The 25,268-nt window shown below is 44.3% G+C and overlaps 1 protein-coding gene across 1 annotated transcript in view; it reads left to right on the top strand.

The window, feature by feature from the left end:
- The window catches only part of SMARCC1 (SWI/SNF related BAF chromatin remodeling complex subunit C1), a 97,869-nt gene that overhangs the window by 17,463 nt on the left and 55,138 nt on the right, over window positions 1–25,268 (top strand). Inside the window, exons 6-15 of the mRNA XM_035130395.3 lie at window positions 2,075–2,144; window positions 8,172–8,241; window positions 9,098–9,173; window positions 11,705–11,830; window positions 12,447–12,571; window positions 14,458–14,582; window positions 17,561–17,620; window positions 19,334–19,371; window positions 19,631–19,752; window positions 24,591–24,662. Of these exons, the coding sequence (XP_034986286.3) occupies window positions 2,075–2,144; window positions 8,172–8,241; window positions 9,098–9,173; window positions 11,705–11,830; window positions 12,447–12,571; window positions 14,458–14,582; window positions 17,561–17,620; window positions 19,334–19,371; window positions 19,631–19,752; window positions 24,591–24,662 (884 nt within the window). The remainder of the gene's footprint in view (window positions 1–2,074; window positions 2,145–8,171; window positions 8,242–9,097; window positions 9,174–11,704; window positions 11,831–12,446; window positions 12,572–14,457; window positions 14,583–17,560; window positions 17,621–19,333; window positions 19,372–19,630; window positions 19,753–24,590; window positions 24,663–25,268) is intronic.

Here is a 25,268-nt window from a genome sequence, read left to right as displayed (position 1 = left end):
GTTGGTGGACTTCCAACACCCATCAACCCCAGAAAGCATGACCAATGGTCAAGGATTATGGGAGTTGTAGTTCAGCAACATTTGCAGGGCCACAGATTGCCCATGTCTGCTCTAGTTAATAGAACTTTCTGAAGGAGATGGTGATTTGCTTCAGCTGGTGATGTAGACTTGGGTCTGTGCTTTTGGTCAGGTGACTAAAATGTATTTCCTGCCCACCTTCAATATAACTAATAAATATTTCCATTTTACATGTATCTTGCCCCTGCAAAAACCTCTTTGGCATCATAGGTGTGTTCACAGGTGCAACACGGTGGCGTCAGATTGTAAGGCTACAATCTTGATATGAGGTGCCTATTAGTAATATCTTTATTATTTGGTACCTTCAAATCTGGGGTCCACATTGCTCTGGACTGTAGAGTGGGAACTGCTTTCCTCCTAAGCCCTTCCTCTCAGCTAGGGAAGAACTTCGACTGCAGTGGCTGCCTCTGCTCTTCTCCACAGCTGAAAAGGGGCTCCTGGGCACATTTGTCCACTGGCCTCATAAACCAGAACAAGCACTGGTCAGCTTTTTGTCATAATGGCAAGATTCAATCCTTGACTTAATGACGCCAGGGAGTGGATGTACCAGGACTTCTATTAGCTGTATGAATTGGAAGAGGCTCTTTCCTCCCTCTCCCCCACTCCAAAAGGACATGAGGGGTACATGCCAGTATTCTTCAGTTTTCCTATTGGAGATTAACTTCTCACCCAGATAGTTGAAGGCAAAGCTGAGAATACATACATACAAATGGAATTTTATTTGTATGCCACCCTTCCACAGTTCAGACCATGCTCAAGGCTGCTTACAACATGAAAAACACGTAATTGCAATGTAACAGAAGTAGTCCTAAACAATAAATGGAATATTTAAAAATACACACCCAAGCTGAACAATTCCCACAAAAAATATATAAGATCTAAAATAAAAATACATAACAGCAGCAGCATCCGTCTCCCCCAGAAGTCCTTACACAGTACACTAGACGAAGAGTCTGTTCAGCAGCCTCAGATTGTGTAGCTGGGGTCAGTCAGAGTCCCACCCTCCCAAGCCAGGTGGGAAAAGGCCTGCAAGGCAGGGAGCAGGTCTTCTAGGACTCACAGCCAAACTGGTTTCTAAGAATAGACAAATGTATTGTGCTTCTTGCTAAAAGGAGCTTAGTGTTTATATAGCTTGTGAAATCAGCAGTGGATTACAGTGGATTAATGTTAAATTGTCTTAACATTAAGGGCAGGTGGCAGCATGTCCACTTAATCTAACATTATGGCATTCACTAAAATGGGCCCTGGCAGAGGTAGAAAATACGCTCTTAAGTTTTATTAAATATAAAAAACAGCTTATTGATTAAGTATAGAAAGAACAACATGCAAGACATCAGGTTTCCACATAGCTCAAAACAATGCCAGGTGAAGTTGATTTAAATGATACTAATAGAATGCAGTTGGTTTATATTTATTATATATTGATGACATGATATAATATTTATAAGAGCCCACCAGACAGGAGTCTTTTGTTTCCATTGTTAGCTGGAGGGGAGAGCAACTTAGAAAAAAAACCCCCACAAGTAATTAAAACATTTGCCTATAGCTTCTAAAATATATCTGCATTTAAAAGTGGTAGGAAATATGAATTGCAAATGATGATGCTTACAAAACAATTTATAAACTAGTGTATAAGAAATCTAATGTGGGCATTCACGGCGGGATCAGTGCTGGGTGATGCTTGTAGTTTATTTGAATTAATAGATGACTCTCCTGTATCTCGAAAGAAAGGAAGCAATTTAGGCTACTTGACTTGCACTAATGGCTGGAATTTTTCAGGGGTTTTCCTTGGTAAGAAACCAAAATGGGTGTGCTCTTACTATGCCTAGAGTCCAGTTGAGGAAATGGGAGCAATAGATCATTACTCCAATGCCATCTAGTGTCATGTTGTATCCAGGCTCCAAATATGGCATGATGCTAGGAAAGGAAAGTGATTCTTTATGCATTTATTCCTTTACATATTTCTGATGCAATACCTGTTTTTGTTCTGTCCTAGGGCACAGTCACAGATGAGAAGTCTAAAGCCACCCACCATATTTATCCTGTTCCTACCTCATTGGATGAAGGTAAAATACATTCATTCATTCGTTTCTTACTACTCACCTCAAGGGTCTTTGGACCAAAAGCTGATATAGAAGTATTCTAAGTAAATGAAATACTTTGTATCAATCCTATCAGTTTTGTGATATAAAAACGTAGACTTCAAAAAAAATACCAAGGAAGTCTTCTGGAGAATGGAAAGCATCAGTTACCAGTATTTATCCATTATAAAGAGTGGAACGAGATATGTCTGAAATCTAATGGATAGTTTGATCAACATAGCTTTTTTCATTCAGTTTACAGACCTTGGAATGGGGGGAACGTTTTTTTAGCATTACCTGGGAAATCACAGAGAAATATCTTAATAGGTTTCAGGGTACTGAGGTTTGTATTTAACTTCATTTATGCTGTCAGTGCCCACAATACAAGTGGATAATACAATACCCTGCCCTGCACAGAGTAGGGTATTTTAATTTTGACAGTAGAGGAGATTATCTTGGTGTAGACTAGAAATGTCAAAGGTAAGCAGAATGAATCTAAGCAAATGTGATTAGATGTATTTAGGCTTTGTTTCAATTTAGGATGAGAAGTAAGGTGTGAGGTCTCATAGTAAAGATGGGTTTTCCAGGAACAGTTTGGTGCACATTACTGATCTGAGAGGAGGTGTCAGGAAGAGAAGGCCATAAGGAAAAAGGGGGTGGAGTCATTTAAGTATCTATTCACAGAGCAGCACCTTTCAAACCAGTAATTAACATGGGAATTTCCATTAGATGTTCTGAGCCTTGCATATTGTGAGCTGGTTTGCATGTCATACTAAGCCACCGTTTTGTTTTGAGCCACAGCTTACATCTGAACATCCCATTGCTGCCTTGCAAATGTGGCACAAGCACAACAGCATTGTGTGTTGTGTTATTAAAAACTCAGATTGTGGTTTGTTTGTTTGTTTGTTTTTTGTTTGTTTGAGCAAACCATGAATGGTAAGCTATCTAAAGCAAGTCCATTAAGAGCAAACCATGTCTGCAATTCCCAGACATCAGAACTACCAACGAAGAGCACCATGTCTATCCATAGTCTATCCGGTTGCTTAGAGTGTGGTGCTATTGTCACCAAGGTTGCAGGTTAGATCCCTGTATGGGACAGCAGCATATTTCTGCATAGCAGGGGGTTGGACTTAAATGATCCTCAGAGCCCCTTCCACCTCTTACAATGCTATGACAATGAGGTTATTCTAACCACCACCCCTCCGATCCCCTGAACTGATCCCAGTCTGTTTTGGAGCAACACTAGATGGCAGCATTCGTCTGTGTGGAGCTTTGAGCGCACAGTGGCTTCATCATCCTTGCTGTGTGTGTTTTGCATTCTAGTGGTGTCTGTCAAATTTTCCTGTGTGCTTAATTCATTGTGATGTGTTTTCTGCTGCATTGTATTGAATCTGAGATTGTTTAAATGGAGCGGTGAATCATTTTTATTTAGCTGTTGGAAAAAATTGAGTGAAATTCAGGTGCTACCCTAAAGTAGCCTCTTGTGCGGGCAGCCTTTTGTTCTGGTCACCCATCCATCTTTTCCTTCTGCAGAAGCACAAAGCAGAGGTGCTGCAATGGCATCATGAAAAAAGCATGTGTGCACATGTGCATGCTTGTTTACACTGTTGTCCTTTTGTGGGTCACCGAATATTTTTGACTGAACATATTCGCAATGGGAAGGAAAAGTTCCCTCTTCATCCCACTCAGTGTGGAAAGGGGGAACTTGCTCTTCTCCTACACCCTGCTTTTGGATATACTTAGTTGATCTGGGCAGCTTTCTCTATTGATTTAATTTTTTAAAAAGTATTTTTTCCCTACTGCTGTCAAAAAATTTTTTCTAGTCAGCTTTTTTTGGGGGGTGGTGGTGGTGAACCTTCTTCTTAGAATAATAGAATTTTAGAGTTGGAAGGGATCACAAGGGTCATCTAGTCCACAACCCTGCAATGCAGGAATCTTTTGCCCCACATGGAGCTCGAATCCCAAGACCCTGAGATTTAAGAGTCTCATGCTCCACCAATTGAGCTGCCCCAATCCTTAATCAATCAGTTTATTACAGTCATAGACCAGCAGTTTAAAAATGGCTAAAAATGCAATACTTATAATAACAATATACAATAATTATAAAAATAACCCAGAATAAAAACAGGGAGGCAAGAATCACAACTAGAGTTTTGGCTCTAAAACTAAAACAATCCAGTTGAACACAGGCGAAGAAGAGTCATGCGTCTGACACCACCTTAAAAATGAGTGAAGAATGTAAGAAGAATCTACTGGATCAGGCCTAGTAGCCCCTCTCCAGTATCCTCTTCTCACAGTGGCCAACCAGATGCCTGTTCTGGGAAACAAGAAATGCAGGGCTTGAGCGCAACAGCCCTCTTCCCGCTTGCGCTCCCCAAAAGCTGGTATTCAGAGGAGCACTGCCTCTGACAGTGTTGGGGGAACATCTTCCTTCTGGCTAGTAGCCATTGGTAGAGTCGCTCCACATGGATTGGCCTAATCCTCTGTTGAAGCCATTGCAAGTTGGTGGCATCCAAGTACTGCTTGTGGGAGGGAGTAGAATAGATTTGCGTACCAAATCTGCTAAGGTGCTGTGTTTGTAAAAGAGCTTGCATTTTTCCGAGTCTTTTAGCAGAGGAGCTTCTCTGCTGGTGCAGCCTCCTGTCTCTCCAATGACAAGCACACTCAGGCAGCGGTCTAGACTCTTGTGAGATCTGCTCGGCCTTGAAATTCTGCCGTGTCAGGGGAGGATAGGATTTCTCACTTCAAAAATAGCGTTTCCTCTTTCTGGGAATGAAGTATCACTTGAAAGCTGTGCTCTGCTTCCTTGATCTGGAAGAAAGCACGATCCTTTTGAGCTGGGCTGAGTGCAGATTACAAAAAAAGAAAAAAGAAATAGAAAGAGGGGGGTAGGAATAGCGCTTGGCAGGATGTGCAGAGGTCATAATGAAGGGAGAAAATGTGGGGAGCAGAAGCTGCTCTGCGTGCGGATGCTGCTTTTGCTCTGGTTCTCAGCCTGAGAAAGTCCGGGGGGGGGGGGAGGGAGGCATGTTAGCAAAGGAAACAAGAGAGGGAAGAATTATGCCAAGACTAGGGCTCTTGGAAGCTGGCTGCATGCAGTGACTGTCTTTCCTCTTCTCTCTCTGAACTCTCCATGACCTGTCACTCAGCCCCCAGCCAGCCTGCTCCTCAGCATCTCTGCTTCCCCACAGCATTCCTTCCTCTGCCACTCGTTGGTTGCAAGATTGTTGTCAAAATAGCATCGGCCAAGTAAAGCTGTGCAAGTTCAGTTTCCTTCATTTGCATGAAATAGGTTCGAGCTGCAAGATGCTGACATATTATGGTTAAAGGCAGGTTTAACAATGATTCGCGAAATGTATGCTTATCACTGAGTCGTGGCATTTAAATGCTATACTCAAGACAATATGCCAACACAAAGGAACAATACTCAATATCCACAGGGTCTCATTTACTAATGTTAAACTCCTGTGACCTTGAAATGATGGAGCAAACTTATTTATTTACATTTTATGTCCCCTTCAGGAACCTCAAATCGGCTAACTGAAAACTCCGTAGAACAACCAGAATAAAAGATTTCTCAAGTGCAATTAAAAGCTAGTTTGTAACTTGCTGAGTAGGTTTTCTAGATGAAAGAGTGGGGATGAGGTGTTGAGATGCCCCATCAGTGGCAACCCTCATCGCTGCAAAAGCAACATGTATACAGTCTCCAACTTCTAGAAATTTTAATGGTAAAAAGATAGGGCTCAGATTTAATAGTTTCACTGGAGTAATGAAATCTATGGGGACCTTATGAGGGCCAAAGCCTTTGCTCCAATTGTGCACAGGGCTGCAATAAGAATAAAGTGGCCTTTGCCAACCCTGTGCCCTCCAGGTGTTATGGACTACAACTCCCATCAGTCCCAGCCAGGTATGCTATACAGCAGGAACTGAGGTGTTACCAATATGTGGCATTGTCTCTAGAGACCCAAATCACACTGGTGGCTTCTGCTGATATACCAACTGTGACCCTAAGTATGTAGGGAGAGAGAGAGCCCTGCTTTTGTTACTTATCCTCTGGCTGCCACTTGTTTGGGTTACTGCAATGTGTTACACACGGGGCTCCCTTAGTGAAATTGGCCCATCTTCAAGACCCTAAAGCAGGGGTTCCCAACAAAATTTTCTCGAGGACCCCTCATCGAGCCGCTATTGTGACAAGGACTCCCATTAATTCCTAATCCTAAAATTAAAAAGTGAGAGCCAGATTAAGAGTCTTTTTATATTTTATATTTATACGTTTTTTACAGTTACAACAGAGTACGCCATCAGTATACAGTTAGTTTTAATTTTCAGTTCTTAATGAGATGAACCACTTTTTAACCAACGGTCCATTTTTAACTACGCGAACTGTAGCTTCCGCGAAAAACAACGCTTTGTTTACAAACACTACTGTTTTGCAAAGAGGCAGCACGCGCCAGGGAGGAGGGAGGGGAATGGAGAAGACAGGGTACCTGTGCAGTAGCGCACAAATGAAGCCGACACGCACAAAGCATCTTGGGGAGGTGAGCGTTAGTAGAATGCGCGCGCTGCCTCTTTGCAAAACAGTAGTGTTTGTAAAGCGCCACCTAACGGCATACAGCAGAACTACTGCCTCTATCTAATTCTAGTTTTGCGCTAGACTCTGCTCATGCAGGAAGCGGCCAAAACAAAAAATCTGTTATCATACGAAATATATTTAATATATTTTTTATTCTAATAGCATCTTGAGGACCCCTCTGGCATAGCTCGCGGACCCCTGGGGGTCCCCGGACCACCTGTTGGGAACCACTGCCCTAAAGAGCTTGTGGCCAGGTTCAGGTTACCTGCAAGATAGCTGCACTCCATATACAACTACCTTAATCTTAAATTCATTTTCTAAGGCCCTTCTTTGTGGATTTTTTAAAAAAGTTTTCAATTACATTCCAATAATTATAACAATGTAGAGAAGAAAACTTTAAATAAAGAAATCATAGGCTCCCCTCCCCCCACCGTCTTTTGCACCAAATAAAGTCTTATCTCAAGTTCAGACCTTAAAGTCCTTGCAGTTGGTTTTGTTCTGCAGTTTGTGATCTCATCTCTTCTAGCACGCACCTCTACTTTAGTCCAATTAAGCTCTAATTAACAGAAGAACCTCTGCTTCTTAATGGCGGAGTTGGAGGGTTTTCTCCAGGCGAGGGGCTTTTGCACTCAGCGCCTCACTGACCTCTGCATTCCATGTACTGAGATGGACTGTGAGTGAAGCCCATTCCCCCTATCCCTTGGGGGAATTTCCATAATGATTTACCCTCTATTCTTGTTTTTCCATAACCTATGCTCTCCTGCTGTTGTGGGGCTGCCTCCATTAAGGCAGACCAGAACTGGAAGCCTCTAAAGCCCTCCTTTGGATGCCCCTGCCAAATGTAATACAGTGGGTGCCGCTAGAGAAGACCTTTTCAGGGATGGCTCCCTGGTTATTGAATGCCTTGCCCAGAGAGACTTGCCTCGCACCTGTGTTAGGACATTTTCATGACTTATTTTCCCAAGCTTTTCCATCTTTTAGTGATTTCCTAAGTCTTTTATATGTGTTTGGAGTTTTAAGAAGTGGGAAATTTTTGATGTTGCTGTGAACTTTGCTGTATCTGCTTCTGTTTTACACTTTGTTGTTTACAGGCAAACACTCTTGTTGGGCAGTGTATAAATGTTGGAAATAAAAATAATCACTAAATGTCCCTCCTATTCTGTTCTGCTTTTCTCCTTGCTCCACGCTGACAAAGCTCTTACCCAGATACTGAGAATTGAGCCAACCTGAGCAGCAGTTACCTTCCATCTCTACCTTTGTTGCTTAGTGTGAGCCCTTTGTAGATGGACATTCCATTAAGAAAATGAATCTCCAACCTGGCCTCTTGTGAACTCTTCCCTTTGGGATGACAAAAGTGAATGTTTTCAAGCTTGTGAAACTGGAATGTAAAGCTGGATCACTTTCTGACCCTGATGGCATTTTCTTTTTCCCTTTTGCAGAAGAGTGGCTAAGACCTGTAATGAAGAAAGACAAGCAAGTTCTTGTGCATTGGGGCTATTACCCAGACAGGTAATAATGACAAGGCAAGGATTGAAGTGACTACACCCACTTTCCAAAAATATTGCCCTCTTATCAAGGGTGGGAGGGATACATTCTGTCCCTACCATTTGAAATTCAAGGTGGCTGCCTGCACTGATGTTTGCCCAAGAGTACCGCTGCTGTGACCCCTATAAAAGACCACCTATCATTAGGTACATGAAATATCCTCACCTTGATAATACAGGATTGTTTCAGAAGTAACACCAAACCATGACTTTCCCCAACCGTAGGATAGACTCCAAACCATGTTTTCCTTTACAAATAGACAGGCAAACTCCACTTTGTGTGGTTTCCTTTCCCCTTACCTTCCTTGATAATTCCTAGATGCTCTCCCAAACAGCAGCCCCTCAGTGCAGTCCAACAGAACAAACTGCCATTTTCCTAAACCACCCTATGCAGGCTGTCTTCAGGCTGTGGTTCAGTTCCTGTTTTGATGGCCACTTGCAAGAAATAAACATTTGCTTGTAGAAATAAATAATTGCTGGGCTCTTTAAGGTGTTGAGCAGCTGTTCCATTGAAATGGTAGCTGAGGACTCCCTTTTGCTCAACTGCTGTTTCTACTGCCTTGCCCAAAGATACGTTTTGCCACCAGATCTGCTATTTCATTACACTTATTCCAACACTTTTTTCCCAGCTTCAGTATACCATGTCTTTTAAAAGGCTTCCTTCCTTCCTTCCTTCCTTCCTTCCTTCCTTCCTTCCTTCCTTCCTTTCTTTTACAATGAGTGTGATGCAAAATCACTGGGTGCTTATATTATGGCAGTAGTACCACAATGCAACTACCTGAGGGTTTAGTTCACATTGTTGCTTTGATTTTCCTTCATAGCTATGACACTTGGGTTCATGCTACTGATATAGATGCCGAAATCGAAGACCCTCCAATTCCAGAGAAGCCGTGGAAGGTGAGTGTGTGCTCTTCCCGAAATTGTGCAGACGTAATTTCACAGCCTTCCGTTCCCAGAGGGAAATGGTATTTGAAAGAATGCAGCACGTTGTTTCACACATGCAAAATACGAAAAGAGGGCAAACAGTAAGTCTAGAATAGCAATAGACAAAGCACTTGTCTTACTGGACCAAAATAATTCTTCCCATGGCAGCAGGAAAATCCCCATTTATTTACTTACTTACTTACTAATGTGTTCCTTTAAAAAAAACACTCCAAGTGGTGTACAAATAGTACAGAAAAACCCAAAACCAATATTTTAAGACTACATTATAAAATAATAAAAACCCATGTAAACTGCTTTGAGGTGTTTTGTTTTGTTTTACAATTAAGTTGTATATAAATTTCATGAAATAAATTAAATATATTGAAACTGCAGAAAGAAGCTGCTTAGAATTGAGCTCTTCAATGCTGCAAATCGTTTAAAAATTAAATGAGAATTTTTTTTATTTATTTAAGCAATGCCAGTGGATGGCTCTCATCTCTCATGGCAGAGATAAGCCCCCAAAGTAAGGCAGATGGGGTTTGCCTGGACTTCAGCTCCGAGCACAGGTTATCCCATTACCACAGGACAGAAATGGTCCTTTGTAAACTATTTCGTTAACCAGATTAAATGTTTGTTACTGTATTGCAAGGGAGTTTTGTTTTTAAGGGCCAATGTATCATTAAAAAGCCCTAGTGCTGGAAATGACAACTTGTTAGGGCAAAGGCGGTCTGTTTGATTAAAGGCTGGGAGTTCATGCTCATGATGACGAAGGTTCGTAATTTTTGGAGTCTGTTGAACTTAGAGGCAGTACAACACTGGCAGCCTTATTTCTGCTTTCAGAATGATTAGAGGCCTGTGTGCAGTAGTTGTGAGTAGAGGCTGTTTTCATTCGTTGAGAGAGAAAAATAAGGAAATTGTTTCAATAGAACTGCTTCTTCTCAGATACTTGCTGTACTTGTGTGACAACATGAAACATTATTCCCGGATTCATTAATTCGTTTTCCTGCAGTCAGCAGAATAATAGTATTACGTGATGAGAATTAAGGTGAAGGAACAGAAGAGAGCTGTGTCAGTGGGCTGGAAAGACTGGGCTCAGGACTCTAGTGGCACATAAGCTGCTCCTGAACTCTAATCTTGTTGAAACCAAAGCAAAAGAGCCCATTTTAAACTTCAGCTCTCTTAAGTTTCAGGCTGGCAAGTTGTACAGAGGTGGGTGCTGCTTCCACTTGCCTTTTGTTTACCCCTTTCTGGCTATGAACTGAATATGCTGGGCTGTTTTGGTCTACATCCCTCTTGAACCCCAGCCAGCACAGCCACCCAAAATACCTGGATGGCACCAGGCTGGCGAAGGTCAAACTAAATCTCATGAACACACCCTGTATACTGGGAGTGGTTAACTTGCTGGACTCCAGATATTGCTGGGCTCCAACTTCCACCATGAGAATGTTTCTCAGCTCTGCTACTGGAGATTATTTCAACGGTTGCTTTTGCAGACTGAATTTAAGACCTACATGAATAGCATGTCTTTTTACCCCTGGAAGGCAACTGTACATTGTTGGAAGCCACCCAGAACGGCTGGGGCAACCCAGTCAGATGGGCAGCATATCCTATATAATAAAGTGCAAGTGTCTCTGCGTCCAGTCCCTGTGTCCGCGCTACTGCGCATGTGCCCCACGGACACAGGGATTGGACACAGAGACTTGACGCACACACACGCTCTCCCCACCCCCCCACCCCTCTGCCTACCGTTTCCCTCGCAGTCCTCAGAAGAATTGCGGCCTTCTCCTGGGCGCCCACTGGCCAGCTGGGCTCAGCAGAGCGCCCCGCCAAAGCGGCGGTCGTGGGAGGGGCCAGCTGGCCCCCCCATGCGCCGCTGCCGCAGAAAGAGGCCGAGTCACGGCCTTCTCCTGGGCGCCCACTGGCCAACTGGGCTCAGCAGCGCGCCCCGACTAAGCGGCGGCCGTGGGAGGGGCCAGCCGCCCCCCCCCCCACGCACCACCGCCGCAGAAAGAGGCCAAATTGCGGCCTTCTCCTGGGCGCCCGCTGGCCAGCTGGGCTCAGCAGAGCGCCCCGAAGAAGCGGCGGCTGTGGGAGGGGCCAGACGCCGCCCCCACGCGCCGCCACCGCAGAAAGAGGCCGAATGTTCTAGCGCCCATTTATTAAACGGGCTGAATGACACCAGTAAAGAATAAAATCATTGCCATTATTTTAGTCTCTTTTTTCATGTTCTTCAGTCTTGGTGGTTTTTGTGTTGCATTTCTTTTTGTGATCTGTTTTGTGTTCTGTTCCTGTGTATTACTTGGGTATTCTCTGAATGCAGAGCAGTTTACGAATTCTGACAAATAAAAATTAATGTGGAAGTAAGGAGTTCTGACTTTCTTGCTTGCTGCAGTTATTCATGAAGTGGATTTTTTAACGTGTATTCAAATAACGTGTATTCAAAGTGAGAGGAAACTCCCTGTCTGAAATGCACTCTGTTTGTGTGTGTGCACTTGCTTTTGTAGGTTCATGCTAAATGGATTTTGGACACAGATGTATTCAATGAATGGATGAACGAAGAAGATTATGAAGTTGATGAGAACAAGAAGTTGGTCAGCTTTCGCCAGCGTATCTATATGAAAAATGAAGAAGTAAGACTTCCCTATTTCATATGATGGATGTAATGCAGAATAACTGCATTAGTTGGGTTTTCTTTCATTTTACTCAGTGCTGCTATACCTAAGCTGATTGTCTGGTTCTCCAATAAATGCCAGTATTCTTCTTGAAATTAGTGTGGGACATAGCTCTATGACTCAAATTTTCCTTGAAATGGCAAGTGAACAAGCTAAGTGTAGCTGGCTTGGGAGGAGCCAGGGACCAGTTCTGTTGACCTTCCACAGGCTCATCTATTTCCCATCTTCTGATCTGCTGGAGCCAAGAGGTGCTTTTAGACCTGTTACTTTGCTTGGATCCCTTTGACTAGTTCTTTCCATGGGGTGTGTGTGATTGTGTCAGTTTTTACATGCAGCAGTTCATATGTTGAAGTTTTAGCCTACCTTGTTTCCTTAAGTGGATTTTTGCAGTGCATCTTTGAAGGGCTGGGTGGTACCCTTAAGTAGTTGACAGCATCTCCCTGAAAATCTTATGAGCAGGGTAAGGTTAAGCAAAAACTGACAGGGCTAGCTCTGGTAGGTATCAGAGTGCATCTTAGTTCTGGACAGGTTATGCCTATCGCTGATGACCTTCTCCCCCCCCCCCTTGTGACAGCCAGTCCATAGCCCTGAACGGAGAGATAGGAAGGCAGCCACAGGTGCCAGAAAACGACGGCACTCCCCTTCACCGCCACCTCCTCCCACCCCAGCAGAATCGAGGAAGAAAGCAGGAAAGAAGGGGTGAGTAGTCTGCAGCTCCTGCAGTTTACAATAATTTATTTCTGAAATATTTGAGGGAGAGGGAGAGAGAGATGAGCCAGCAGCTCAGCTCAACTGCACATTTACAGAGGCCTGCTAAGATGCCGTCTCTGCGAGTCCATGAATGTTTAATGCTGCACATTGAGCTTCATTCCTTGATCATCCAAGGGGAATGTACCTCCTGCCAGTAGAAGAAAACTTGACGCAGTCATTACTTCCAATCTAATGAGTGCTTCATAGTTGACATGTGGAGACCATTAATAAGCAAATTTACTTCTCAATATGGCAAAGTCTGTCCTGATGTAACTCTGCTCTTTAATATAGTTGTCTGTGCAGTTGCTGAACATAAAAAACAACAACTATTTTCTTCCTTGTATGAGCCTAAGCTATTGCACACATATTTAAAATTTATGTGTGACTTTTCTGCCATACACTCCTCAAAGTAGCTTAAATTAAAACAGTTGAACAGCATCATAGTGTATATAATTTTTTAAAAGGAAGCATTATTGATTAGGATAACAGCTTTCTCCAGAAATGAATTCCTGAAATTCTGAAAGCCAGGCTCTTCACTAATGATCCAGTCTAGTGAATTAATCTTCTCTTGTTCATGGTGGGTTGAAGCAGAGTCCTTATTTTGTCCTGATTTCCTGTGCTGTGTGTACACACGCAAAATGGACTGTGCCTTAGACTGAGCCCCTGCTAAGCATGACCATCTCCTTAGCAGGGCCCCACACTTCCTTTTCAGTGACCTTGTATCAGGAATAGCTGGATCCAGACAGACTCTCTTGGGCCTTCAAACCACGTCTCTGTTATACACACCAGATCTGCCACTTAATAATAATAATAATAAATCTTTATTTATACCCCGCCCTCCCCAGTCAAAAACCGGGCTCAGGGCGGCTGACACCAACAGAATTACAATAAAACATAAAAACAATTAATTAAAATACAGATTAAAATACAGTATTAAAATTTAAAGTGCAGCCTCATTTCAAGTAGTCCATAAATCCAAGCCATGAGGGAGGAAAACACAGGGGTCAGGCTGAGTCTAACCCAAAGGCCAGGCGGAACAGCTCTGCCTTGCAGGCCCTGCGGAAAGATGACAAATCCCGCAGGGCCCTGGTCTCCTGGGAAAGAGCGTTCCACCAGGTTGGGGCCAGTACTGAAAAGGCCCTGGCTCTAGTAGAGGCCAATCTAGCCATCTTATGACTCGGGATCTCCAGAATTTATTTGTGGACCTTAAGGTCCTCCGTGGGGCATACCAGGAGAGGCTATCCCGTAGGTACGAGGGTCCCAAGTCGCATAGATTATATTATGAATGATTAATGTTCTGTTTTGGATTGACGGCATCAAAAAGGCTCAAATGTGGCTCAGTGGGTGGGCAGAGAAGGGGGCCATAATTGTCTACCCCTCATTTCCTTGTTACAATTATACTTACCCCCAATTCCATATCTCCTAAAACTCTATGCCACAAATGGAGAAGAATGCATTTGCCTGCAGTCACTAATTTCTGCCAGGCATATCTATCTAGTCCCAGAGAGTCACACCGCTACAAAATGATTACTGTTAGCTTTCAAATATTAATTAGAAATTCAATGGTGTTGGAAGGTACTCCCAAGGGTCCTCTAGTCCAACCCCCTGCTAAGCAGGATTCTCAAAAAAAGCATCCATGACAGATGGCCATCGAACCAGAAATATTGTGGTTTCTGTTCACCTAGTGAATAGCACTGCCCAGTCGTTTCTTATAGGTACATGGGCTCTGCCCATACCTTTGAGATGCAGTATCACAGTAGTACAGAATGTAGCTGAAGCAGCTATATGTTAGGAAACCATTAGGTGATTTGCTGTTTGTGTTTAATTTCTCACAGGCAAGCAAGCCTATATGGGAAAAGGCGAGGGCAAAAGGAAGACGATGAGCAAGAAGATCTTACCAAGGACATGGAGGATCCAACCCCTGTGCCTAACATAGAAGAAGTGGTACTTCCTAAAAATGGTACAGTGTTCCAAATACTTCCCCCATGACTGAGCTGTCTCCGTACTGTGGCTTTTGCCATGTCTTGTTTGTTGATGCTGATGATGAGTAATCTTGATGGAACTGAACTGGACTTTTTGCATAAAATTTGGGTTTGAGTGACTGTTCTTGCAGAGCACAACCCATTCTTGCCATGCGTGCAGAGATACCTCTCCAATGTGATGTTAGAAACAGAGATATGAAGCTAGGAGCTAAATGGCACCTTAAATCGAGGTTATGGGCGCAACAATGGAATGTCTATGCACACTTTTTTAATAACAAGAATACAAAGCTGAAAATGAATGAATATTATGTTCATTTTTCACATAGTCTAGTCCTTCCACTGCCCACCTCCTAATATTCTTAAGAGGGTCTCTTCTCCAGTCTTCAGACAGTAGCTGGAAGTGGGGGGGGGGGCAGTAAAAGGTCCTCCTTTCCTTCCACTCTGCAGTTTTAATCTGAAATCCTAGGTGCAGTACTGCGCCCAAGGCTCAGAAACTGCTCACCCTAATGAAATTTCCCTGTCCGAAAATGCACCTAGAACAATGGGAGTTTTGAACACTGCTCCAATGGCACACACATCAGGCCGTACTCACAGAGAGAAGCTCTTTGCACCTCTCCTGGGTTCAAAGCGGAAGGAAGAGAGTGTGTGTCCAATCCTGGAACTCAGTGTAATGTGAGCATGATTTAGGAAATTTAGGAATGTCCTGTTTTTTTAGGGTCCCCCCTGCCCCAAGAATTAAAGGCCAATATTTGCTTCCCTTTATGAAAACAATTGTTCATGTTAAAAGTCTTAAGGTGACATGTTCAAGCTCCTGCTGGAGTTGATCTGCAAAAGAGGTGGCTCAACCTGCAGTGCTTCCATTCTTACGTCTCTCCTTCCTCCTGAAGCAAGCCAGACATTCTTCTACTATCCAGAATTTCCTGCTTCTTCCTTCTAAAACTGCCTCTTTTGTCTGTGTTTGCAGACCGTAATGGGCTCACAGTTATGTGATCAGCTTCTCTACCCAAATATCTCCCTCCCCCCCTCCCAATGGATAAGTCCCCAGCTGCCAACATAAATGTTTGTTTCCCCCTGAATATATTGTAGAAAGTGTGTTTGGTTTCTGTTTCTTCGGAGCATCGAAAATATCTAGTCTGTATTTTGATCTTGAATAAACCCCTTCCGAGCTGGCTTTGTGTACATTAGCTGTTGGAAAGAGGAGTGTGTTTCCTCAGCAAAATGTGTGCTTAAAAGATATACTGCCATAATACTCTGTTGATCTGGAGCTGGAGCTGCCTGATCGGTTATTGGAAGGCTCTGTTCCTTATCTACCATCATCATGTTTAGCACAAGATGTAGACAAGGCACCAGAGGCTGTGCTAGACAGATGACTGTCAGAATCATTTTCAGCACTGGGCAAGAGAGTAATTTCCAGGATGTGTAAGAATAATGGCTCGCCGCAGTTACTCACAAAGGACCCTTGTGAGAACGCAAATCAGTTTTGCCTGCAAGCTGACAGCATTGCCCTCTTGGGCTTGCAGAAGGCGTGGCGCCCGTCAGCCTCTTCTGAACTGTGGTGGACAGATCAGCAAAGTAAACAGTTAAATGTAGCAAGCTGTGAATGCACAAATCCAGGTGCAGGAATCTTGCATCCATGTTTATTGGCCACCGTCTTCTCCTTGGCCTCCTGCAGAGCTGGAACAAGGAAGTGGCCTCTGTTACCCCCCCCCCCCAATCGCTACTGTGTTTTATTTTAACACCTTGGTTGTTCACTTGCAGCTCTCCCACTTGACAGGCCTTGAGCATGAAATTTTAGAAGTGTTTCATTAGGCTGGCAAAGGAGCGGCAAGGCACAAAGGCAGTGCTGATGTCTACAGTACAGCTTACTTACTTACACCCCAATGCGTGGGCACTTCAGTCTCAAGTCACAAAACAATGAAGGTGTATGGTTGAAATAAAGGTCTCCTAGTTGTGTCTTGGAAGTCCTACACAGTCTCAGGGTGGATAATTAACATTGGCTGCTCATCATGGTGGCTTATGTTTATGCAGATTTTAATCTGTTTTTAGTTTGTTGTTATTTTAACTTTTTAAAGTCTTATTATTAATAATATTCTCATAGATAATTGCATTGCTTTATCTTTTTCGTAAACCACTTTGTGAGTTTTTCTAATAATCAAGCGGTGTATCAGTTCTATGAAATAAGTAACTTCTAGCTGTACTGTGGGAATCAGAGGTGGAAAGAGTGCTCTTGCTCTCAGGTCCTGCTTGCGATGATCTGCTTGGCCATGGTGAGGACACAATGCTGAACTAGATGGTTCTTTGGCCAGGTCCAGCAATTGGCCCCTTCTTTTGGTTCTTTTTATTGGGCAAAGATTTTCAGTGGTCTCTGTCTTAAAAGCCTGGGAAAGTAAGACTCAACTGTAACAATGACTTGATGTTCCAGGCAAGAAGCTGCTTTTCGAAATAATCTACTTATAGCAAGTCTGAATAGAAAGGCTTGATGGTTCTTCCATCAAGTATTGCAGTAGTAGGACAATGTCCTTCAAAATTGCTGTTTGTAGAGTAGCAAGTCAGTCAGCTGGGCTTTGATCAGGAGGCCTTGGTCATCTGGTCTTAATTTATATGCAGCTAGTCCTAGTCTATGCTCATGAGGTTTTTTTATGAGAACCAGAAGCATAACTGGATGATCCTACTGAACCGCTAACTACCTTTCATCCTAACCTTGCCCAGCCTAACCTTGAGTTCTTTATTTATCAAATGCAATTCACCAACAAATGCAAAGGAAGCTTGTAAGCTTGGGATGGGGGCTCATTGTGTGCAAAGCCAGAAAATGAGAAAATGTGGTTCATAACCATATGATTGATGGTGGGGAGAGTGAAAAGGTGGCTAGACTACCTTTGCATCATGTAACAACCCATGCAGTGTTACTGCAGACAAAGCACAGCCTGACATTCTCAATCTTGTTTAATTTTTGCAGTAAATCCAAAGAAAGATAGCGAAAACACTCCGGTGAAAGGAGGAACAGTAGCAGACCTAGGTGAGTTCTTTCGTTGGTTTTTTTTTAATAATGGATTTTCCCCTCTTTGAGGCTGGCAACTATATTTGCTTTGTAACTCAGCCTGTTCCAGGGGTGTGTGTAAGAGCAATTTTCTGTGGAGGCTTATTCTTATTCTCTGGAGGGCTCTCATTCTAAAGGAAGGATGCAGAGGGGAGAAGCCTCCAAAAGTCTGCCAGACGGTTATTATTTTAAAAACTGCCCCAGGCATTTAAAATTATCTCTGTAGGTGGGGGAAGGGTGATTCTTCACTAAAATAGCTGACAGCGCCATGGCAAGTCTTTTTATATCCTGCCCTACTAAAACAATGTTCAGGGAAGCTCACATTTTTTCAAGACAATGCCACTAGTGTTAACGGACCTTCATAATTTTTCTGACAGTTTAAAATCACAGCCTCACAAACGAAACTGGCTATTTGTTAAATGTTTTTAAAACTGCATGAGTCCCAAATATGTTTGTAATGTCATGAATTAAAAATAAAATAAGGTCTTAGATTATTTTCCTAAATATCTGCAGGTTGAAGCATGCTTTTCCAAGCAGGGTAGTGATAGATTTGTAGCTGTAACTGGCAAAAAGCTTTTATTGCTACCCAGCTTGTTTTACCTTTAGATGGGAAGGAACCCATAAGTAGGGTCCTCTCCTACTGATCTTAATGGGCAAATGGTCTCATATGGAGTGAGACATGGTGGATCAAGGCCAAGTGGGGCTTGAGGGGCCAGGAGTTCAATAGTCCCTTGCTTTTTTACATCACTGATTATGCTTTCCAACCATGAGGGCTCCCAAGGTGGTTCACAGGAAAAGCCCAGGTACATAGAAATACAAAAATGCAAATACAAATGATACCAATTCAATATATTTCAACAGTGCTTTAAAATAAGGCACATCCGTGTTCCTGCCAAAAAGGTATTCACAACAAAAATGTTAAGGGAAATCAATGATACTTAAGCAGCATCTTCACCTTATTAAGGTCAGGGGAATGGAGCAAGGCAGGTGAAAAAACTGGTGCCCAGCGATGATCCCAGCAGACACTCCCCTGGGCATCCCTCCTCTCTTCCCCACAGGGCCACTGAGCCTTACAATGGGCAGGAGAAGGGCCACTCCCAGCTAAAGCAGGAACAGGTATGATGGTGGTGAGTTGGCCCCCTGAGTCCCATGCCACAGGCCCCTTTCCCGGTCCGGGACAAAGGTAGGATATAAATAAATGCAGGAGTATAATAATACATAGCTGCCAAGTTTTCCCTTTTCTCGTGAGGAAGCCTATTCAGCATAAGGGAAAATCCCTTTAAAAAAGGGATAACTTGGCAGCTATGATAATATAAGGCTGCTGCTTAAGCGAGTGCCCATTTACTGGCCCTTATGGAATACACCCTTGCTCCTTTTCTTTCTTCTGCGACAGGCTCAATGTTTGCCAAGTCACATGACTTCTCTAGCAATGGCTTGTGCATATTTTTCTTCTCTTGTTCTTGCTGCAGATATTGCCCCATTGAGGCGCAATGATGGTAAAGCAGCCTTCCTTGACCAGGCGCCGCCCCCCCCCCAAGGGTTTCGGGCTGCAACTCCCAGCAGCCTTAGCCAATGCGGCTGTGGGGTGCTGGGGCTGATGGGAGTTGTAGTCCAAAACATCTGGAAGGCACGAGGTGTAAAGGATTGTTACTTGTGCCGTTGTGTTTATTTCTCTCTGCTCATTTATTGCAGATGAGCAGGATGAGGAGACGGTCGCCACAGGAGGAAAGGTAAGCTGCTAGCTCTTCGTTTAGAGAAGGAGTAAAAATGGAACTAAATCCAGCTTTACCTGATGTCACTGTGATGTCAGGTGGGTAACCCTGCCCGCCTGCCAAATTGGGCCCTCCAGCAGTTGAGAAGTTTCAAGATTTGGCCAGAAAACGTTTCCCACCGCTGCCCCCTGACATCACTATGGCCTTTTGAACTTTTTTGTTCTCTGCACAGCCAATAGCTGACCTCCCAAACAACTCTATATCTTTTCCCCTGCAGGAAGATGAAGATCCCAACAAAGGTGACCAGAGCCGCTCAATAGATACCGGAGAAGACAATGTCACAGAACAGACAAATCACATCATTATCCCCAGCTATGCATCCTGGTTTGACTATAACTGGTACGTTCTAGGCTATTGGGGAGCTAGGGAATGGTCACAGGTCCAGAGTCTGCTGTGTGTGACAGCCACTTGCATGTTAGCCTGCCCTCATGTTCCTGTGATGTATTTCGCAGGAGTAAAAACTACCTTAATCTGAAAGTTGCAGCCTTTGACATTAACCTTCCTTTCCACTCTACATCACATATTTTCATTTTGTAGCTATCTCAGCTAAACTGGCCTCTATGCACAATTCATTGCAAACAGTTCTGGATGCTAGATAACTCGGCCCAGGTGTAACCTAGGAATCGTATGGCCAGTTAAAACTAACCTTGCCTTCTGCCTCAGTAGGGTGGGCCATGACCAGTTTAAGCTTGTAGACTGGCTGTTAGCAGCTTCCTGCCTGGACGGGCTGTTAAATAAGTGAAACAAACCTCTTTGTAGAGCTCATAAAACTTTTGGCACTACAGATGTTCAAGCCAGGTTGGATAGATGTTGTGCCTGGGTTGCATGATGAGTTGTTTCTCTTATGGATTCTGAAGTGCAGGAATAAAGAATGGGGTGCCCCTATCCACTTCTTCCCTCCTCCCTAAGTGAAGGCAGCATGTCCTAAATGTGTGAGTTGAGGTCACTTTCTCAGCCAAAACAGTAGATAAATCCATATGGCTGCTGAATATGTAATAGGTGGAACTTGAGAGTTTTATCCATCTCTGCTGTGCTGCTCGTACAATGGAACTTCCTCCCCCCACTCCTCTCCCCTGCAGCCCCCCCCACCCTCAAAATCTGCTCCAGAATATTGTTGACCCTCCGAGCGGATATGGGGAGGGAGGGGCTTGGGGAAAGGAAAGGAAGTGAATGTCCCATTGAAGTGATTATTATTTCCATTATATTTTTTATTTATTTGTACCCCTCAAGGCAGCTTTTACATATAAAAATAAGAACCAAATTATTCCCAATTCCTTTAAAAAGAATTGAGTAGCACACTGAACACACTCACAAATCCTAAATTTTTGTTCTGCATTTTTTTCCTTCCTTGCTGCTATGGGACCCGTTTTCCTCATGCCATTGTAGATATGAATAAAATCATGTCTGATTCTTCCAGCCCTGAAGTGCCTTGCTCTGACGTATGTGGACATAGCTAGTCTAATGGCTGTCTGGGGAAAGTGTTTTCGTATCCGAAGCATGCCCAAGCACTTGTAACTAGGCTAGACACTACCCTCAAACGGAATGCAAATTGGCCTGGTATAATTGCTGTTCCGAGACTTGCGTCATTTGGTTGCCAAAAAGGAGGTATTTTTACATCCATGTCCGCCTGTTTCCCTTCATTTCCCTGATGAATCTTTTAAACGTTAAATCCTGTGTTTCAACCAAGTCAGGCACGACATCCCAGAGATAACATTCCTCCAGAAGCATAGGATGTGTAGGTATACTTTGCCATTTGTCCTGCCCTGCTAATTCAATCAATCATTTCCATATACAGCTTTTAGTGCTAGAGAAGAAGGGTTTTTCTTTAATTCAAAGCAAATTTTGAGTCACTTTTCCTCCTAAAGCCTCCAGTGCACTATATCAATTTAAACATGAGGCAACAACATTTGTAATAAAAACCTGGGTACCATAAATAAAATTAACACAGCACCAGCATCAGTAAATTGTGCTCAGGTCTATTGCCTTGAAGGGACGCAGGTGGCGCTGTGGGTTAAACCACAGAGCCTAGGGCTTGCTGATCAAAAGGTCGGCGGTTCGAATTCCTGCGACGGGGTGAGCTCCCGTTGCTCTGTCCCAGCTCCTGCCAACCTAGCAGTACGAAAGCACGTCAAAATGCAAGTAGATAAATACCGTGTTTCCCCTTTTTTAAGACGTAGTCATAATATAAGCCATGGCAGGGTTTTTATGCATTCGCGAAATATAAGACGTCCCCCGAAAATAAGACGTACCTTGTTGCTTTCCGTTGCTTTCCTTTAGAGCCTCGGAGAGGCTTGAGACCAGATGGGAGGGGCCCCGAGGCAGAGCAGCAGCAGGGTGACTACGGTGGTGGGAGCTGCACCACCGGAACGTTGTGGGCCGCATGGCCCGAAGCAGACCGGCGACGGGAGGCAGAGCAGCGGCGGAAGCCCTGCTGCCGGAACATTGTGGGCCGCATGGCCCGAGGCAGAGCGGCAGTGGGGTGATTGGCGGCGGCGTGAGCTGCGCCGCCGGAACCTTGTGGGCTGCATGGCCCGAGGTGCCAGAGCGGCAATGGGGCGATTGGCGGCGGCGGGAGCTGCAGCGCCAGAACATTGTGGGCTGCATGGCCCGAGGCAGAGCAGCGGCCGGAGGTAATGGCCCGCTGCAGCGTAGGTGACGGCCCGCTGTTTCTCTGGGTGGTGCCGGGGAAAGTCAGACTGCAACTTCAGCAAGCCCCGCCATGGCGATGGCGATAGCCGGATCGGGCAAAACGTGGCGCACAGCGAAGGCGCGGGATAAGGGGCGTGATCCAGTCTCGGCAGCCCTAGCGACGGCGAGGGGGGCGTTGCGAGCTTGCCGCTGGATGAAGCAGCCCCACCCCACCCCCTTCAGAGTCTCCGGAGCCAGATCCCTCGGCACGATCACTTCCCGCCCCCACTGCTTAAGAGGAGCTGCCAGTGGAGTGCAGGGAGCCTGGAGGGGTGGCGAGGAGGGCAACCTGTCCATCTGCCCGCACCCCTCTCTTAACTGTTGTATGGTAACTTGGCAAAGAGGTTTCCCACCTCGTCGTCCCTGCAGGCAGGCTGCCACTTTAGAGGGGAGGAGGGCAAGGGAGGGGGGAGTTCATTAATGTTTGGAGAGTCAGCTCGGGAAGGGGACAAAGGGAAGGCTTTAAAAGCGTTGCGAACGGGGAGATATTCCATTTTTTTCCAGCAAGGTGTCCCAATGCAACGGCTTGAGTATCTCCTCTTTTACATTGCAATCTGCGCCAGCTTTCGCAACCGATAGGGCTCCAGCACCGGCGCCCAGAGCGAATCTATCCCTAGACAGTTCTTCCTTCACAAAACCGAAGTCTTGTAGCGCTGTAAAAAAAAAGAAAAAGACACCCCCTGAAAATAAGACACCGTGTGTTTTTTTTGAGGGAAAAAAGTTATAAGACGGTGTCTTAAAAAGGGGGAAACACGGGTAGGAACCGCTACAACGGGGTGAGCTCCCGTTGCTCGGTCCCAGCTCCTGCCCACCTAGCAGTTCGAAAGCACAAAGTGCAAGTAGATAAATAGGTACCGCTCTGGCGGGAAGGTGTACGGCGTTTCCGTGAACTGCTCTGGTTTGCCAGAAGCGGCTTTGTCATGCTGGCCACATGACCTGGAAGCTGTATGCCGGCTCCCTCGGCCAATAATGCGAGATGAGCACGCAGCCCCAGAGTCGGTCATGACTGGACCTAATGGTCAGGGGTCCCTTTACCTTTACCTATTGCCTTCATGTCCTGCTGTGGGAAGCTGGATGCCAGTCTGATCCAGCAGGCACCTGCTTTTCTGTTCCTGTGTGTTAAAAGACAGTGGCCAAGCACTCTTGGGGGAGAAGGTCTTGACACTCAGCTCCGGCCTTCTATATATGCAGCTCTATTATGAGGGAGGGGGCAGTTGAGGACAATAAAGTAAATGCATTTGAAGACCTTCAAGTCAGGAACTTCTGTTAATGGCAGTCTCTCTTGGAGGCTATTAAAGCAATTTGTGGATGAAAATTCACATTACCCAATTATTTTCAACCTAATGTTTCAATAAATGAACTAGCCTTTCGATCGTTCTCTGAAATAGAAAACCCATTTCATAATTCAATTGATGGTAAAGGGATTATATCCAGAACACTGCACATTGTGGTGTGTTGCAGATTAAGCAGAGGAGTGCTCTGTATAGTAAAGGAATTGGGAGCAGAGCTGAAACCTCAAGGTCCATATATGTTGAGTTGGTGTGTTTTTGTTTTAAAAAGAAACTCTTGTTTTCTTTATTTCTTAGCTTTGACATGGCTGTTTGCTACACACCATAATGTGTAAGGCAAGCGCTTCTCTTTACTGTGGACATTGTGACTGTCCTACCACTCTTAAGACGGTAACATATTGAAGTCGATAGTAATGCTGTAATAGCAAATCAGAAAGCTAAGGGTTCCTGCAGTTGTGACCAATACTACACTTCATTCCAAACTTACTTTCCTGCAAATGTAGATTCAGAATGTTATTCCCTCCTCCTTTGGTAGTAGTGATCTGAAGACTCTGGAGGTTAAAGAACTGTTTTAAAGCTACATTTTTATTTTTTTTAATAATTATTTTTATTAAAGATTTTCTTGGGTTACAAAGGTAGTGCAATGTCTCATTTTTTTCCATGCATTATTTTTACACATCAATTTTACTTGTTGAGACATTATGAGGAAGGGGGAAAGAGGTGGGTGGGATGGGGAGTTGGGTGTGGTGGATTGCCGATGTTTCTGTTTTTCTTGATATGTGTAGGGGTTCGGCGTCAGCGTCGTTTGTGCAGGTTCTCTGTTGTTTGTTCGTGTTTCTTTGTTGGTGAGAGAGGTCAGGATTTGTCTCAGAATGTGGTTGTTCATTTGTGGTTGGCTGTGATGATCCTTAGTTTCTTGCGTGAGTGGGGAGGGAGGATGTTTTGATCAGGTTAGCCATATTGATTTGTATGCTGACGGTAAGTTTTTGTCATTGTCCTGTTGGGCAGTATAAGTGATGAAGGGGAACCATACTGGGGTGAAGGTGAAGATTTAAAGCTACATTTATAGAAAAGCTGCTTGTCTTGGATAGCTGTCATGCTGTTAGCCGTGGCTGCTTAGTTCATAGTGTGTGATCAGAGTGTTGAGTGAATCTGGGCATGTTCTACAGTGACCACATTCTGTTTTTCCTCCTGACACAGTATTCATGTAATCGAGCGCCGTGCTCTTCCAGAATTCTTCAATGGGAAAAACAAATCTAAGACCCCAGAAATGTAAGTAAAAGCAGAACAATGTAAGCATGTAGTGTGTTCTCCTCTTTGCTTATAACAGGTACAGCGGGTTATACCCAGGGCCATTACAGCCAGAAGATGCAGATGTAATAATTTCTGATCTCTTAACCTTGGCTTGCAATGGGGCTGTTGACTTGCTCTTCAGGTTGGCAGTTCCCTGACACTATAAGCGGCTTTTCCTGCATGCATGCCTGTTTGAGACAGCACAAGGAAACCATCTTGGATCTTTCTGTGTGCTGTGGACACTGTCTTTAGAAGCAGCTCACTCAGAGGCAAGTCAGTTTTTTGAGGGCTGAGTGCAGTCTGCATCTAGCATAATGTAAGGACATGGAAATAAATACAAAGTTGGTGTTGGAAAGACGGGTTTGGAGAAACGTGGAGTTTGTGTCAATTTCATAAAGATTTCATGCCATGCTGAAATTCTACATGTTTTGGGCTGTATCCAATCCAACAGACCTCCATGAGCAGAACAGAGCTTCCTCTTTTGTCCTCTCCAGTCCCTCCTCCCACCGTCAAAATCCACCCGTGAGGCTTGGAACTTTGATGGAAGCAGGAGCCATGAGGCTTCTTTTCCTCGAGACAAGAGTT

The sequence above is a fragment of the Zootoca vivipara genome, chromosome 11 (genome assembly GCF_965207765.1).
Source record: "Zootoca vivipara chromosome 11, rZooViv2.hap1.1, whole genome shotgun sequence".
Lineage (NCBI taxonomy): Eukaryota > Metazoa > Chordata > Lepidosauria > Squamata > Lacertidae > Zootoca > Zootoca vivipara.
This window is presented reverse-complemented; position numbering and strand designations above follow the sequence as displayed.